General features: G+C 48.3%; 2 protein-coding genes across 5 annotated transcripts in view; both read right to left on the reverse strand.

Annotated features, from left to right (window-relative positions):
- The window catches only part of PSMA4 (proteasome 20S subunit alpha 4), a 10048-nt gene extending 7313 nt beyond the window's left edge, over nt 1-2735 (reverse strand). For all 3 annotated transcript variants that reach the window (XR_013957762.1, XR_013957763.1, XM_080626610.1), the window contains exons 1-4: nt 2634-2735; nt 2459-2499; nt 2164-2206; nt 1302-1464 (exon numbers count right to left, since the gene is read on the reverse strand). Coding sequence is in view for 1 of the 3 variants with exons in the window: in XM_080626610.1 (XP_080482736.1) it covers nt 1302-1464; nt 2164-2206; nt 2459-2461 (209 nt within the window). In the remaining 2 variants the exon portion in view is untranslated. The remainder of the gene's footprint in view (nt 1-1301; nt 1465-2163; nt 2207-2458; nt 2500-2633) is intronic.
- A 219-nt stretch (nt 2736-2954) lies between these two features.
- HYKK (hydroxylysine kinase) lies at nt 2955-9524 on the reverse strand (the record flags this gene model as incomplete). Of its 2 annotated transcripts, XM_080626609.1 has the most annotated exons (6): nt 9447-9524; nt 8016-8241; nt 7513-7862; nt 6611-6753; nt 4138-4321; nt 2955-3442 (listed from the first exon to the last, which is right to left on the reverse strand). In XM_080626609.1, exons 3-6 carry the CDS (start codon nt 7853-7855, stop codon nt 2955-2957), a joined length of 1158 nt encoding a protein of 385 aa, XP_080482735.1. In that variant the 5' UTR covers nt 7856-7862; nt 8016-8241; nt 9447-9524. The 2 variants fall into 2 exon arrangements, with proteins under 2 accessions (XP_080482735.1, XP_080482734.1); XM_080626608.1 differs by having other exon boundaries at nt 7513-8241.
- Between the last annotated feature and the right edge of the window lie 2744 nt (nt 9525-12268).

Raw genomic sequence — 12268 nt, forward strand, 5'->3', positions numbered from 1 at the left:
CATATAAATTAACTGACTTCCTGTCAATCTCCAGCAAGCGCTCACATCTTCATACAGTGGTTCAAGCAGAACACCTACTGCTGGGCTTCTCCGATCTAAACTACAGAGCTGCCACAGAAAACATGTTCATCGGCTCCTGCCTTTAGGGAACACCAGAAATATCACATAACCACTTCATAAGAGCAGAGGCGGGCAGCAAAAAGCAAGTGAGTCAGTATCTTAGACATACAGTTGTGAGAAGAGGCTCATGACAAAGGTGGTTAAGTCCCAAGTTACTTTTACAAGAGCTATTAGCTACACACAAGCGCCTGTCAGGAGGCCCCTGACTCAGCACTCTGCAATGCCAAGGGAGCCACAGAGGTGGGAGAGGCCTTCAGCAGAGGATCCTGCTGACAGGGTGTTTGTGCAGCTGAAGCTTGGTGATCTTGATTTGATCTTAAGAAACATAAGCTCTTCACATCCTTGTTTCATTAGCTTTTAAGTTCCCTTCTGCCCAATCTGAAATTCACTGTGCAGAAAGGATGCAAGCAAAGTAATCCAGGTTATTTTGAACAAGTTCTTTTTCCAGAAGATGGCAGGGCTAGCCTAGGGGACTATTCCAGCGTGCCCCCCTTGAAAACTCAAGTGCTTCCCACAGCTCCAGCTGCTTTCAAGATCAACACAGAATGGGAGACTGACAGGATGAAAAGCTCTTTGTGTTCGATGTGCGCCTTCTGGCAAGGAAGGAGCTCCACCCCCCTTACAGGGAACATAAGCCTGAACACTCTTTGCTCTGACACTGCAAATTTACCTTCCAGAGAGCTAAAAAGGAAGTCATAACAGGGAGACGTATCGTCTCTGCTACAGTTATAGCAAAGAAACCTACAGCATGTTTAACCCAGTTACCTTGTTCTCTTTGGATCACAAAAGAGAAAACAAAGACTTAAGGAGGATGCTGAGCTGAAACAGCATGGGGATTCTGGTGTGCATTCTTTATTCTGTCCCTCCAATGGTATTTTGTCAAACTGACAGTTCTCAGTTTTCTTAGCTGCTACAACAATATCACCTTCTATGGGGTAACAACAAACAGGCTGTCCCACCTACAACGTTCTTCTAGAGGGTGAAAAACTAAAGGCAACACTTCTATTCTACAAGAACTACGGAAGTGAACAATGACAGGAGTCACACCTGCCTGAAACACTGCACAAGAACAGTCACACTTCAAATCAAACAAAGCCAGGGTCAATGCTAAATCAGCTGAGTACCAGCACTGCTCTAATACTGGTAACATCACTGCACAGCCCATCACCAGTTCAACTTACTCATTCAGCTTATATATTTTCTCGGAGAAGAACACTTCATCAAGAAGCTTGTGAATGTTGCGTCTCTCTGCTGCAAGCAGAACGCCATCGTTTGCCAGAATTCCCAAGCAAGTGCCTGCGTGTCCAATGGCTTCCATTGCGTACTCAACCTGGTACAAGCGACCTAGGAAAGGATTTCAATGAGTGACACCAAAAGTAACACTGAACGAGACCAAGTACGCAAAGTGACTTCAGTTTGCAAGAGTCTGATCAATGCTCATTGCACGACCTGGTCTGTTTTCTCCAGTGTGTTACCAGTTAATAGTGACTGAAGTGGTTGAAAAGGAGGACAAGTCAGAGAAAGAAAATCAACAAATCTGGTAAGGTAATACAGGGCATCACTAATAGGGAAAGCAGAACTGTGCTGCAGTAGAGCCAAAATGGATTGTAAATAATGAAGACACTTGACAATAGACATTTCAAGCCCATCCCATCTAAACAACAGGAAAGTACAAGCTGTAAGTACTTGTTTCAGCATGTGCAAGAGTAACAAGGGGAGGTGGGATCACTCCAGCATGCGTTCTAGGGTGTGCAGCAACAAACTCCACCATAGTCCAACAAAAGATGGATGGTGAAGATTGCTCAAGTTATCTCAAAAGTGGGGCAGGCGGCATCACTCACTGATGGGGCACAGTGCTGTTAAACTGGAGCGAGTCTGGGGGGCTGCCACTTTAGACCCTCCATGTCCTTACTTCTAGCAGGTAAATACGATTTCATAAGCCACATATAGCTGGAAACACTCTGCAACCAAGCATTGTACAAGCTGTTTGTTACTTAGCTTCGAGAAGCTGGACAGAACAATCAGAGTGGGGTTAAAAAGTACCTTCAGGAGAAAATATGGTGGTTCTGGAGTCATATCTTCGAGACTGCAAAAACCAACAGCTCGTTACATGTCAGCGTTCTCTCCCCACAAACCAACACCCCACGCTTAGCGAGGCTCCGAGCCGCGCATCAAAGCAGTCCCCGGCTGCCTCCGCCCAGGTCCCGCAGTGAGACCTGGGCCACCACCCACTCACCCGCCCCGCCCCACCGCACCGCACTAGGCCGAGCCGTGACTCGGCGCGCCCCGCGGCCCAGCCAAGCCCCGGGAGGGGAGCCCGGCCGCCGCTGCCACTCACCATCGTGCCGGAGCCGCGCTGCGAGCGCCGGGGACGCGGGCCTGCAAGAGAGCACAGCGCGCGTCAAGCACGGCCACAGTGCAGAGTCATCCTCACCGCGCCGCGGGCACCGCTGCCTCCTGCGGCCGCAGGGCCGCACCCCGCCCGCCCTTCCCACCCTCCTCCCCACACTCACTCGCGGCGGGCCGGAGGGGGCCGCTCGGCCGCGCGGGTCAGGCGAGTCCGGTGCGGCCGAGAACAACCGGGCACCGACCACCACCGCTGCGTCGGAAATGGCCGCCGCGCCTGCGCCGTGCGACGGAGCGGGGCAGGGCCTACGGCGCCCTTCCCTCACACGCCTCTGGGCGGGGCTCGGGAGAGTACCCGTGCTCTCCCGCCGCAGCAGCCATAGCGCCCCCTGGCGGGAGGGCGGTGCGGAACACGCCGAGCGCGGGAACAGCTCCGACGCCTGCAGCGCCGCCTTTATTGCACGAGCCGGGTGTCACCGTGCAGGGACTCAGCGGTCACCCGCGGCCCCGCCGCTGGGCTCGGCCGGTGCGCGGTGCCCGTACGCTGCGGCAGTCTCAAACCACATCTTCTCGACAGCTTCTTGGCCCACCTCGAACATGCTCATGAGGTGCCTCCAGCCGGTTCTGGCGGTGACCATGAGGTACTCCCTGTTGTCGGGGTACAGCAGCGCCGTATGCGCAGCTATGACAAGGGACTGCGCGAACCTCCCGCTCACCAGCAGGAAGAGGGCGCCGCGCTCCGCTGCGGTGAGAGGAAGAACGCTCTCGAAGCCCGCCAGGACGTGCCCTCCGACGCGCAGAGGGTCCGAGCTCTCGATCATCATGTACATGATCGCTATGGCCACTTCGAACACGTAATACCCGTAACTCATGTCACTGAAATCCAGGATGCCCGACACCCTGTACTGAGGAGGGTGCTCCAGGGAACTGGGCTCTACTAGGATGTTGTGGTCATTCAGATCACCATGATTGATACCTAAACAGGGAAGAAAGAGAAAACATATTTAATAATTATCAAACAGCAGAATTTATTCCCCCTCCACCCCCCATTTCAAAGTAAAACAGCTTTGAAAAGAAGCATAGAAGTTCAGATTAAAACCTCAGACACAACACTGAAGTTATGGCAACACCAACTGCAGTCTCCTCCAGCACCAATATTGCCCTTCCTGGGCACCTCATCCCACCAACAGGTGAACAGACAGCACATAAGGAAGGAACATGACAAGAGCTTCTTCTGCTCTGGCACCACCTGTGACAAGGCTACGTGTGCTCCAAACACAGAACAGCAGTTTTCATATTAACAAACTGCCAAATCATCAACATCAATGGCAGTCAAATTGCAGAAGTATGATTAAATGGTTATTTGGGCCTCTCTGGAAGGAAGGGGTGCACTCCAAGTGTTCTCATGAACCTGAGACAGCAGCATGAATATCATCACCTGAACAGGAAGCAAACTTATCAGAAACAAAGAACTGAACCTGCCTCTGGACAGCACATTGCTCCCTGCTGCTCCTGTGCTGTGTTTGCCCTGCACAGTATCTGCACTTATCTAACTAGGGATGAAGGATGCTTCTTTTTCTCTTTTGCTTTTCCCCCCTCCCAGACCCAAATGCCTGTAAGAAATGTCAGTGTCTTGCTTCAACACAACTACAATGAGAATGAAGTACTCACAGGCTCGGAAACTGCTGAGCTTGGGTACCACTCTCCCTTTGAACTGCTCAATGACTTGTTCCACAAGTTCACGGTATTTGTTCTGGCCCAAGGCATAAATGTACTGATCCAGCAGAGGAACGTTTGCCAAGTTCCAGATGAACTGACCTCGATGCAGACTTTTTACTGATGGATGATGGAATTTCTATGGAAAAAGCACAAGGTAAAATACGCCATAAGTAAAAATCTTGGGTTTATGATCAAAGGTCTCAACTCAAGACCCCTATTAACTTTTAACAGGTTTCTGATGAGACCCACTAAAAAGCACTGTGACTTTGACCACTGCTTCATAGCAAGTAAAAGTAAACACAAGTAAAAGAATAACCCGAAGAAGGGTTAAGGGAAGCATCTTAATATGGGCATAGAACCCGAATGGGTTTTCTCCCATTTTTTAGGCACAAAGATTGTCTTAAGTCACTCATCATTAATTTAACACTGATACTTTCTGTAGCGTGACATTATGCAGTGACTGAGAGGCTTTGCCAAGTCCCACACTGGCAGAGCCTGGACCACACAGCCTGCAGGGAACAGGCACTCTCTGCATGCATTTAAACATGGCAGCTTCTAAGGACAAGCCTTAGGATCATCTGGTACATGAAGAAATACTGAGGAAGGGAGTGCTTTATGGAGATGTTGGACAGAGCTTTATTGTTAAGAACATCTCCCTTGGAGCATCCAGGCAGCCTAAGTATTTTAAACAAGTACGGTCTTTAACCTCTTTCTCACTAGCAATGAAAAAGGTGGTTTGGAAAGTGACATTCAGGGAGGAAACCTTTCTCTCCCACTCCATACATACTGTGCTTATCCTTGAATCCTCTGATGCTTGGCAAGGTGGCTTTTGGGCCAGATTCTACCAGTGCATAGGGCAAATAACAACCAAAAAACAAGAGTAGCTGGCTTTCTCCTAAATAGAAGCCTATGCTTGTAATTAAGGCTCTTTAAGATAGCTAAATGATAGCCAAAACTGGAACTGTGTGAAAAAGTAAGGCACATGATCAAGCATAAACCAGAAATCACAGTACAGGATCCCTGCGGCTGTATGAAGCACCACACTGGTAGGAGAACAGCAACCACTGCAGTCTTCCCAGCACAGACATTTCAGCAAGCTACCCCTGGGTTACGAGGGGTGTGAAGGGTAAGACAAAGTCGGGAGCCCTTGTTACTGTAAAGCCACAGGCAGTCATTTCACAGGCACAAACTTCTCTCCATTTAGAGGCTATGAGGCACATCCAAGCAAAGGGAGACGCCAGCAGAGGAAGCAGTGGAATCTGTTCTGTGCACAAAACAACGCACGGCCCATGACTGTGCCGGCAAGTTGGCCAAGTGAGTTAATTGGGTAGAAAAGATAGGCTGTATTTTCTGATCTGTCATCAGAAAACTTAAAGCCTCAGGTGTTCTTGTTAGTGTCAATGATATTGTGAAGTCCTGACAGTGATGATTGGAGTTTTCCTTCTTTTAAATGGAAAACCTTGGAGGGTGATAATCCATCTGTTAAGGGCCTCGAGAGCCTTTCCCATCAAAATTTGCTTTCTCATCAACTATTTCCTCCTTAGCAGGACAAGTCACAGGCATCTTTTGATACTGGCTGGTCTATAAGAACTGTTTTAATTGCATTATAAGAGCATGCCCAGAGCGTTAAGACAGCAGCAGTACATTATCCTTCCCAACTGGAAATTGCTCCTGTAATTTCAGAATGTGGTTAGTAAAGCTGGCAGTTCACATTTCATAATTGTCTGGAGCTGGCAGCCAGAACATGAGAAGGAAAGGTTAATGAAAGGCAATAAATAATGAAAGAGTTCTTTTATGTATCAAACTTAATTACTGGCTGATTTATCAGCTTCATTATCGTGTATAATTACAGAGTAAAGAAAGAACTCACTTTGCATTAAGATTATTTGACTGGGAGCGGGGCAAATGAGACAAGTGTCACAAATCTCTGTTCACTGGCACTTGGAGGGAAGGAACCAACTGCTCCCGGTGTTAAATGGTCACAGTTTTACTGAGCAGGAGAAGGACAGCAAGCCAAAGTGAACTCAAAGCAACAGACCAGGCAGCTGTGCCCGATGTGCACTATACAGAAATGCTTTACATGATTCTAGTTTGAGAACCCCAGGGTTCACTCTCCTCATTTTCCAGATTTGCAACACCAAACAGGGGAGTTTTGCAGAAGTAAAGAGAAACCCTTCTCGCCCTGCTCACAGCACAAAGCTGCAGTGCAAGAGGAGCACCAATACCCTGTCATAAGCACCAGCTGGTCATGTTACTTGGGGAAATGGTTTGGGCTTGCAGGCTGGCACCCAAAAGGTGAATTAAGCTGACACCTGCATTCACCAACTTGACCTTTGCAGATGAGGAAAGCAGACAGCGAGCACAAGAAGAAATAGAGAGGAGAAGTTCATTGAGCAATTGTGAGGCTGCAGGGATGACAACCCACCTCTGCGAGAGCTGTATCCAGGCTGGCAGCAAGCTTACCAATCTCATAGAACACTTGAGGGGTTGTGGCAACCTTTGCTACCGGCGTGCCTGGCAAGTAAGTCAGCAGCCTGACCAGGTACTTCTTGTTCCCAGGGCCACCATCTAACAAGGGAAGAGAGACACTGTCAGTCACTTGGATACACACTATCAAATATTAGTTGATGCAAGAGGCAAAAAGGGTTTATCCCAGTGTAGAAGTCATCAGGGATAGCCAATGAAACAGATGTCATTCAAAGGCCCGATTTACCAGAATGCTGTAGGATGATGTGCAGACCTTAGCGCATTTGCCATCTGCACTGGACTTGGAGTCTTTGTGCTAGGGATTGAATCTGCATTCAGCAGGTTCCCTCCAGTGCCAATGAACCCCCCGTACACAGTTGTGCAGCAGAACAGGGAGCCCTGGGACTCCCAGCTTTTGTAGGGAAGCTATAGTCAAAGCAGAAGCAGAATGTCAATGCAGTATTTCTTCCAAGCACTGTTAGAACAATTTTTCCCGCACAGATGGGCTGGAACTGTATTTTACCCCATTCCGTGGGCAAATAATTTGTAACATCACTTAGCCAGTGAGGCTTTTTCCCTTCTCTTGTGCTCAGACAGGTCAGATCAACGCTGTCTCCATTACACTGAGGTTGTTTCCCAAGTGTTTTCGTAGTTAAGTGTTATTCTCTTTGAGTTGCTCTCCTTCTGGCATTGTAAGTTTGGTCTATTATGGCTGGACACACAAATCGCCTGACACATAACCCCTAGTATTTAAAAGTAGACCTAGAGTTTTACTTTAGCACGTGCATGGCATGCCATACAGCAAGCTCCTGCCAAGCTCAGGGGGGCAGTAGGGCAGTAAAGGTGCTCACAATCGCTCACCTGACTCCAGAGACATGATGTCACCACCTTTCGTAAGGTAAGGAGTAGCTGAAGGAAAGCCTTTGGTGCTGAGAAACATCATGGCCTGGGTCTGCACTTCAATGAGGTCTGGCTTCTGGCTGTCCTCCGAGTTGGTGATTTTGAGGACGTATTCATCAGCTCCTTCATCAGCACCTTCGCTTCTCGAGGCTCGCACGTGGAAGTTCTGATCGTTATAGCTGGGGAGCGGCCTGACCCGAGACACCTTCAACCCAAACACCCTGTCCACCAGCGCAGCCACTTCTCCTTCACCAAGGGCTGGTTTGGTGAACGCCTGTGGGTGACGGTCGTTTCCAGAGGACATCGTGTCTCTAGAAGGAAAAGAGAAGCTGGACGATCTTATCCTTGTTCCGACACCAGAAGCAGCAATCACTGCAACAAAGCACATTCAGGAACGGGAGAAGAGCCTCCTGCATTTATTCATCAAGCAAAGAGCACCCACTAAGCCAGGCTGGGTTCCTTACATTGCAGTTTCTTGTCAGCTGCTTACTCTGTACTCCCCCCACGAAGGCCTTCCAGAGAGATGCACTCAGTATGTTCAGACCACGGAGATGTGAGGAGCTGATTAACCAGGAGCGTTTCTGTCAGCTAATTTGCAGTCGCAGCCTAACCTGGCACGCTGCGAACCGGGGATGGTTTCCCGAGAACCAGAGCTGCCGAATCGCTGCCCCGGAGCTCCTGGGTTCGCACCTGCAGAAGACAAGCGCAGTTCAGTACCCCTCACAGCAGGCGGGCTCCTCCCGCCCGGCCGCGGCCTGCAGAACGAACACACGGGCGCTCGCTCGGTCTCTGCCGCTCCTGCTCTGCCGCCTGCCCGGGTGCTGAGCGCCGAGCCCCGGCCCAGGCAGCGACCCTTGGACCTCGCGGGAGCTGCCCCGACCTCTGCCCTGCCGGAGAGCCCCGGGACCTGCGCGGTCCCCCCCGCCCGCAGCGCCCCTCTAGGCCGAGCCGCCTCAGGCGAACGGGCCCATGGCCGCCGCAGCCTCCCCCTGCCGGCTCCGCCGGGCCTGGCCCGGGCCCGCGGGAGCGGCACAGGAACCGGACACCGTTCGTAGCGGTTTGGTTCCAGGCAGCGGGAGATGGAACGAGCAGCGCCCGGTGAGGAGCGGGCTCCCGCTGACACAGACCCACGGTGATGATCCCGTTTAAACCCCTCCATCAGCGGAGCGGTCGAACCACAAGCCCGGTTCTCGCGCTGGCCTTTAGCCTGTACCAGTCCTCACTGGGAACACCGGCCCAGGCCTGGAGAGCTTTAAATCTCATTATGTATAAATACAAACCCCACACTTTACATTAACTGTCAAGATGGATACACAAATCTCTACCTTTTTTTAATCTTCCACAGTAATTGAGATCCTGCTAGCACAGAGTGAGGAATCTGAGGGGAAAAAGGGAAAAACTCTGGTTTTAAGTAAACCAGCTCTTAAGAATGCTCTGTGCCACAATTTCAGCAATACTTGTAATAATAAAGCTATTAAATTGAAAACATTATTTTATCCAATAGGGAATTTAGATAAAGGGAAACAAATAAAGCTCCTTGGTTTCCTGTTCCCAGTGTCACAGCACACCACTGAAGGTGCCTGACCAACCAATACATTTCACCACTTCACTCTCCCCTCACCCCCCCAGAAATCACACCAGTGCGTCTCAGGAATAAAGGAGCCCCAGTAAATATTAAGGCTCCTTCTGTCCATTCCTGAGGCTGGCTGATGGCTTGCCTTACTGGAACAAAACAGACAGAGCAGGAAAGCGTTCTTGCTGTTATGGACTTGATACAGAACAAACTGAATACGCTCCTTCTGCCTGGTAAGCAACCCGTGGGTGCATGTGGCAGGCTGGTACCTCGCTAGCCTTGCCTTCGTTGCCATCCAGGCAGTAGTGCCAAGATTCCATACCTACAGGCTTCCGTGCTTCGGTGTTCCAGTGGGAAGCTCACTGCCCTTGCGAGGCAACAACACCCAGGACTGAGGCTGGACTTCGCCCCCTCGCCCTTATCTGTAAGAAAGATTAGACTTGAATAATTTAGCATCTCACATGCTAAAAGGGAGTCTTCCGAGGCGTGCCCAGATCACTTGTGGAGGTCTTGTCATAGCGGTGAGCTCTATGTGCCGTAACCATAATCCTGGTCAGCAGCTGGCTTTAATACAGGATCTCATCTCGAGTCTAGATTAAAGTAGACATTTTCCTGAAGAACAAACAGGTTAATAAAAAAAAGCACCTGATATAGTTATAATAGACTGGTACCTGGGGCTCAGCCAACCTAGGAAACATCTTCCTACAGCAACTAAACACGCTTTGGAAGCCCATAAGACACTTCTCAAGGAGAAAATACAATTATACTCTTTTCCTTACCCACCCCTTCACACCATTTTAAGCGTATTTCATACCATGAAATCAAACGAGATGAAAACATACAAGAAGTGTGATACAATTTTCTTTATTAAAAATAATTTACAGCATCAGTAACATTTTATGCACAATTGTCATCAATTGAACTTAAGATATATCTGTACAATACTTACTGAACTTAAAGCACTGTTCTGTTGGCTTTAAACAGCAGACACTGATTTGCAGTTACTTAAATATGATTAATATATATAGTTTCATGTCCTTATACTTAGATGCAAAATGTATAAACATCAACACTCTCCCAAAGCTTCATAGTTTGGGAGGGGGATGGAGGGAGAGGGGCGCAAGGAGAGAAGACATTTAGAAAAGCGGGAACAGATTCTTCCCCAAATCAAAATGGAGAGAAGCCAAGGTTAAACACATCCAACACACTAGTCATATCCTCAAAAAGGTACATTTCCTCCTATGCTGCCAGATACCATAGAGGTCTTATCTAACACTGGGGTTTTTGTGTGTGATCACAGCACTGCTCTGACTGTACCATACCCTGCCACTGCCTGAAAGCAGGCATTGCTCCTGCCCAGCTAAAGCTCACAGGTCCTAGTAGTGTGTCCAAAGTTAAACATCTCCCCTTGGCCACAGGGCTGATGGACAACGTTCACAGGAGAGGGAACAGGCACACCACAAGCATTACCTTTATGTGGGAGATGGGCACCTGCAAGGGGCTGCTCCTCACAGCACTCACCACGCTTCAGGTGTGCAGGTCTGACAGGTGGGAGGCAGCGTGCATGCCTGGCAAAGGTGCCACTCACTTGGGCATACGTAGGGCTGGACCCCCTGCAGCAACCACAGCAGGAGCCTGAGGTTGAACAGCAACTGTGCCAAAGCACAGCTCCAACAGGGTCCTTCACTGATTTTAAGACAGAGGAGTGCAGCAGAATTAAAATAGCTGCTATGGTTATGAACCCCATTGTGTTTTTTTAAGCGATGACTAGCTTTATGGATAGTGACATCTCATGAAATTGCACTAAACCCCACAATACTGCTTTACCTCCACAGGGCTGCATCACTGCCTCCTCCTGAAGCAAGAGCATGTCAGTGCACTAGAGAAGGCAGGGGCTGTGTTCCATTCCAGCATCAGCCACCACACGAGTTTTCAATGGCTTGTCATGGTTTTATTAATCATCTGCACGAAGCATCATTTTGTGCCAGCAATAAATTCCTATCTGCTCCCCAATGACAAACACACATTTTGTTGAACTGAATCATACCTTTGAGCTGGGGAAAAGAATAGTGTTAGACACTGTTGTGCAAGAAGATCTGCTCAATAACTCTGGATAAAATTAGCATGTGTACAACACAACAGAAACTCACTCAGCATCCATTTGAACATTGTATTCAAAAGTGCATTGAGTCATCATCCATATCAGTGGTAGGAGTCACTGGAATGTTTTTATCTGGACTAAAAGAAAACCACAGCAAAACTAGTGAAATACAGAAACAGACTATACAGAACTTCAAACTTCAGGGAACTTTGTCCAATAAAGTAAAAAAGGCATATCACAGTTATGCCAGTGAAGTCAAAGTAATTCGTCATTTGAACTGCCACAAAACAATGGCTTGTGACCATATAATTATGTCAGGGTCAGGTTTTTTTAAAGGAATGTCAGAAACACACTATTTAAAGATTTGAATGGTGCATCTACTACCTTCGTGTCTGGTTATAAACTGGAAGCAGAGGTAGTAAAGCTAATACAGTTCTCTTGGAAGTTCTGATATTTAAGACCACGTTTATCATGAGCAACAGATCTTAAAGCAAAACCTTGACACTTTCTAATCAAGTTACTGCAGCTTTGTCCTTCAAAAGAAATTAATCTCTACGTAAACCCTAAATGGTGGCATGAAGCTTTTCAAGATACAGGAACACAGAAACAGGGAAGACTCACTTGGGCAGATTAGAAGCTGTCAGTGCTTAGATAAGTGGTAAAACAAGCACTTGTGAAGAACTGTGCATCTTCTGTCAGGAGTCAATATGGAAAAGGGCTTTTACCATCAGTGTGCTGATCATTGTATTTATGGAAGATGCAATGGCACAAGAGCCAGGTTTGTTCAGTGGTCTGGGATTTCAGTAGGGGAACTTGACGCTTGTTTGGAAGAGCTGTAAACTAACAGCAGATGATGAAGCAGAATGGCTACCTCAACTATAACTTATTAGACATGGGTCGTACTTAAAGCACAAGAATTTAAACAGTCCTAATGTTTTTAAACATTTTTAAAAGTGAAAATACTAAGGGGAGGTACTTTGTCTAATGATACTGAAGACAGCACAGTAACAACTGGTATCACAAAGGACAAACTGCATCCCTTT

The sequence above is a fragment of the Psittacula echo genome (genome assembly GCF_963264785.1).
Source record: "Psittacula echo genome assembly, chromosome: 10".
NCBI classification, from domain to species: Eukaryota; Metazoa; Chordata; class Aves; order Psittaciformes; family Psittacidae; genus Psittacula; species Psittacula echo.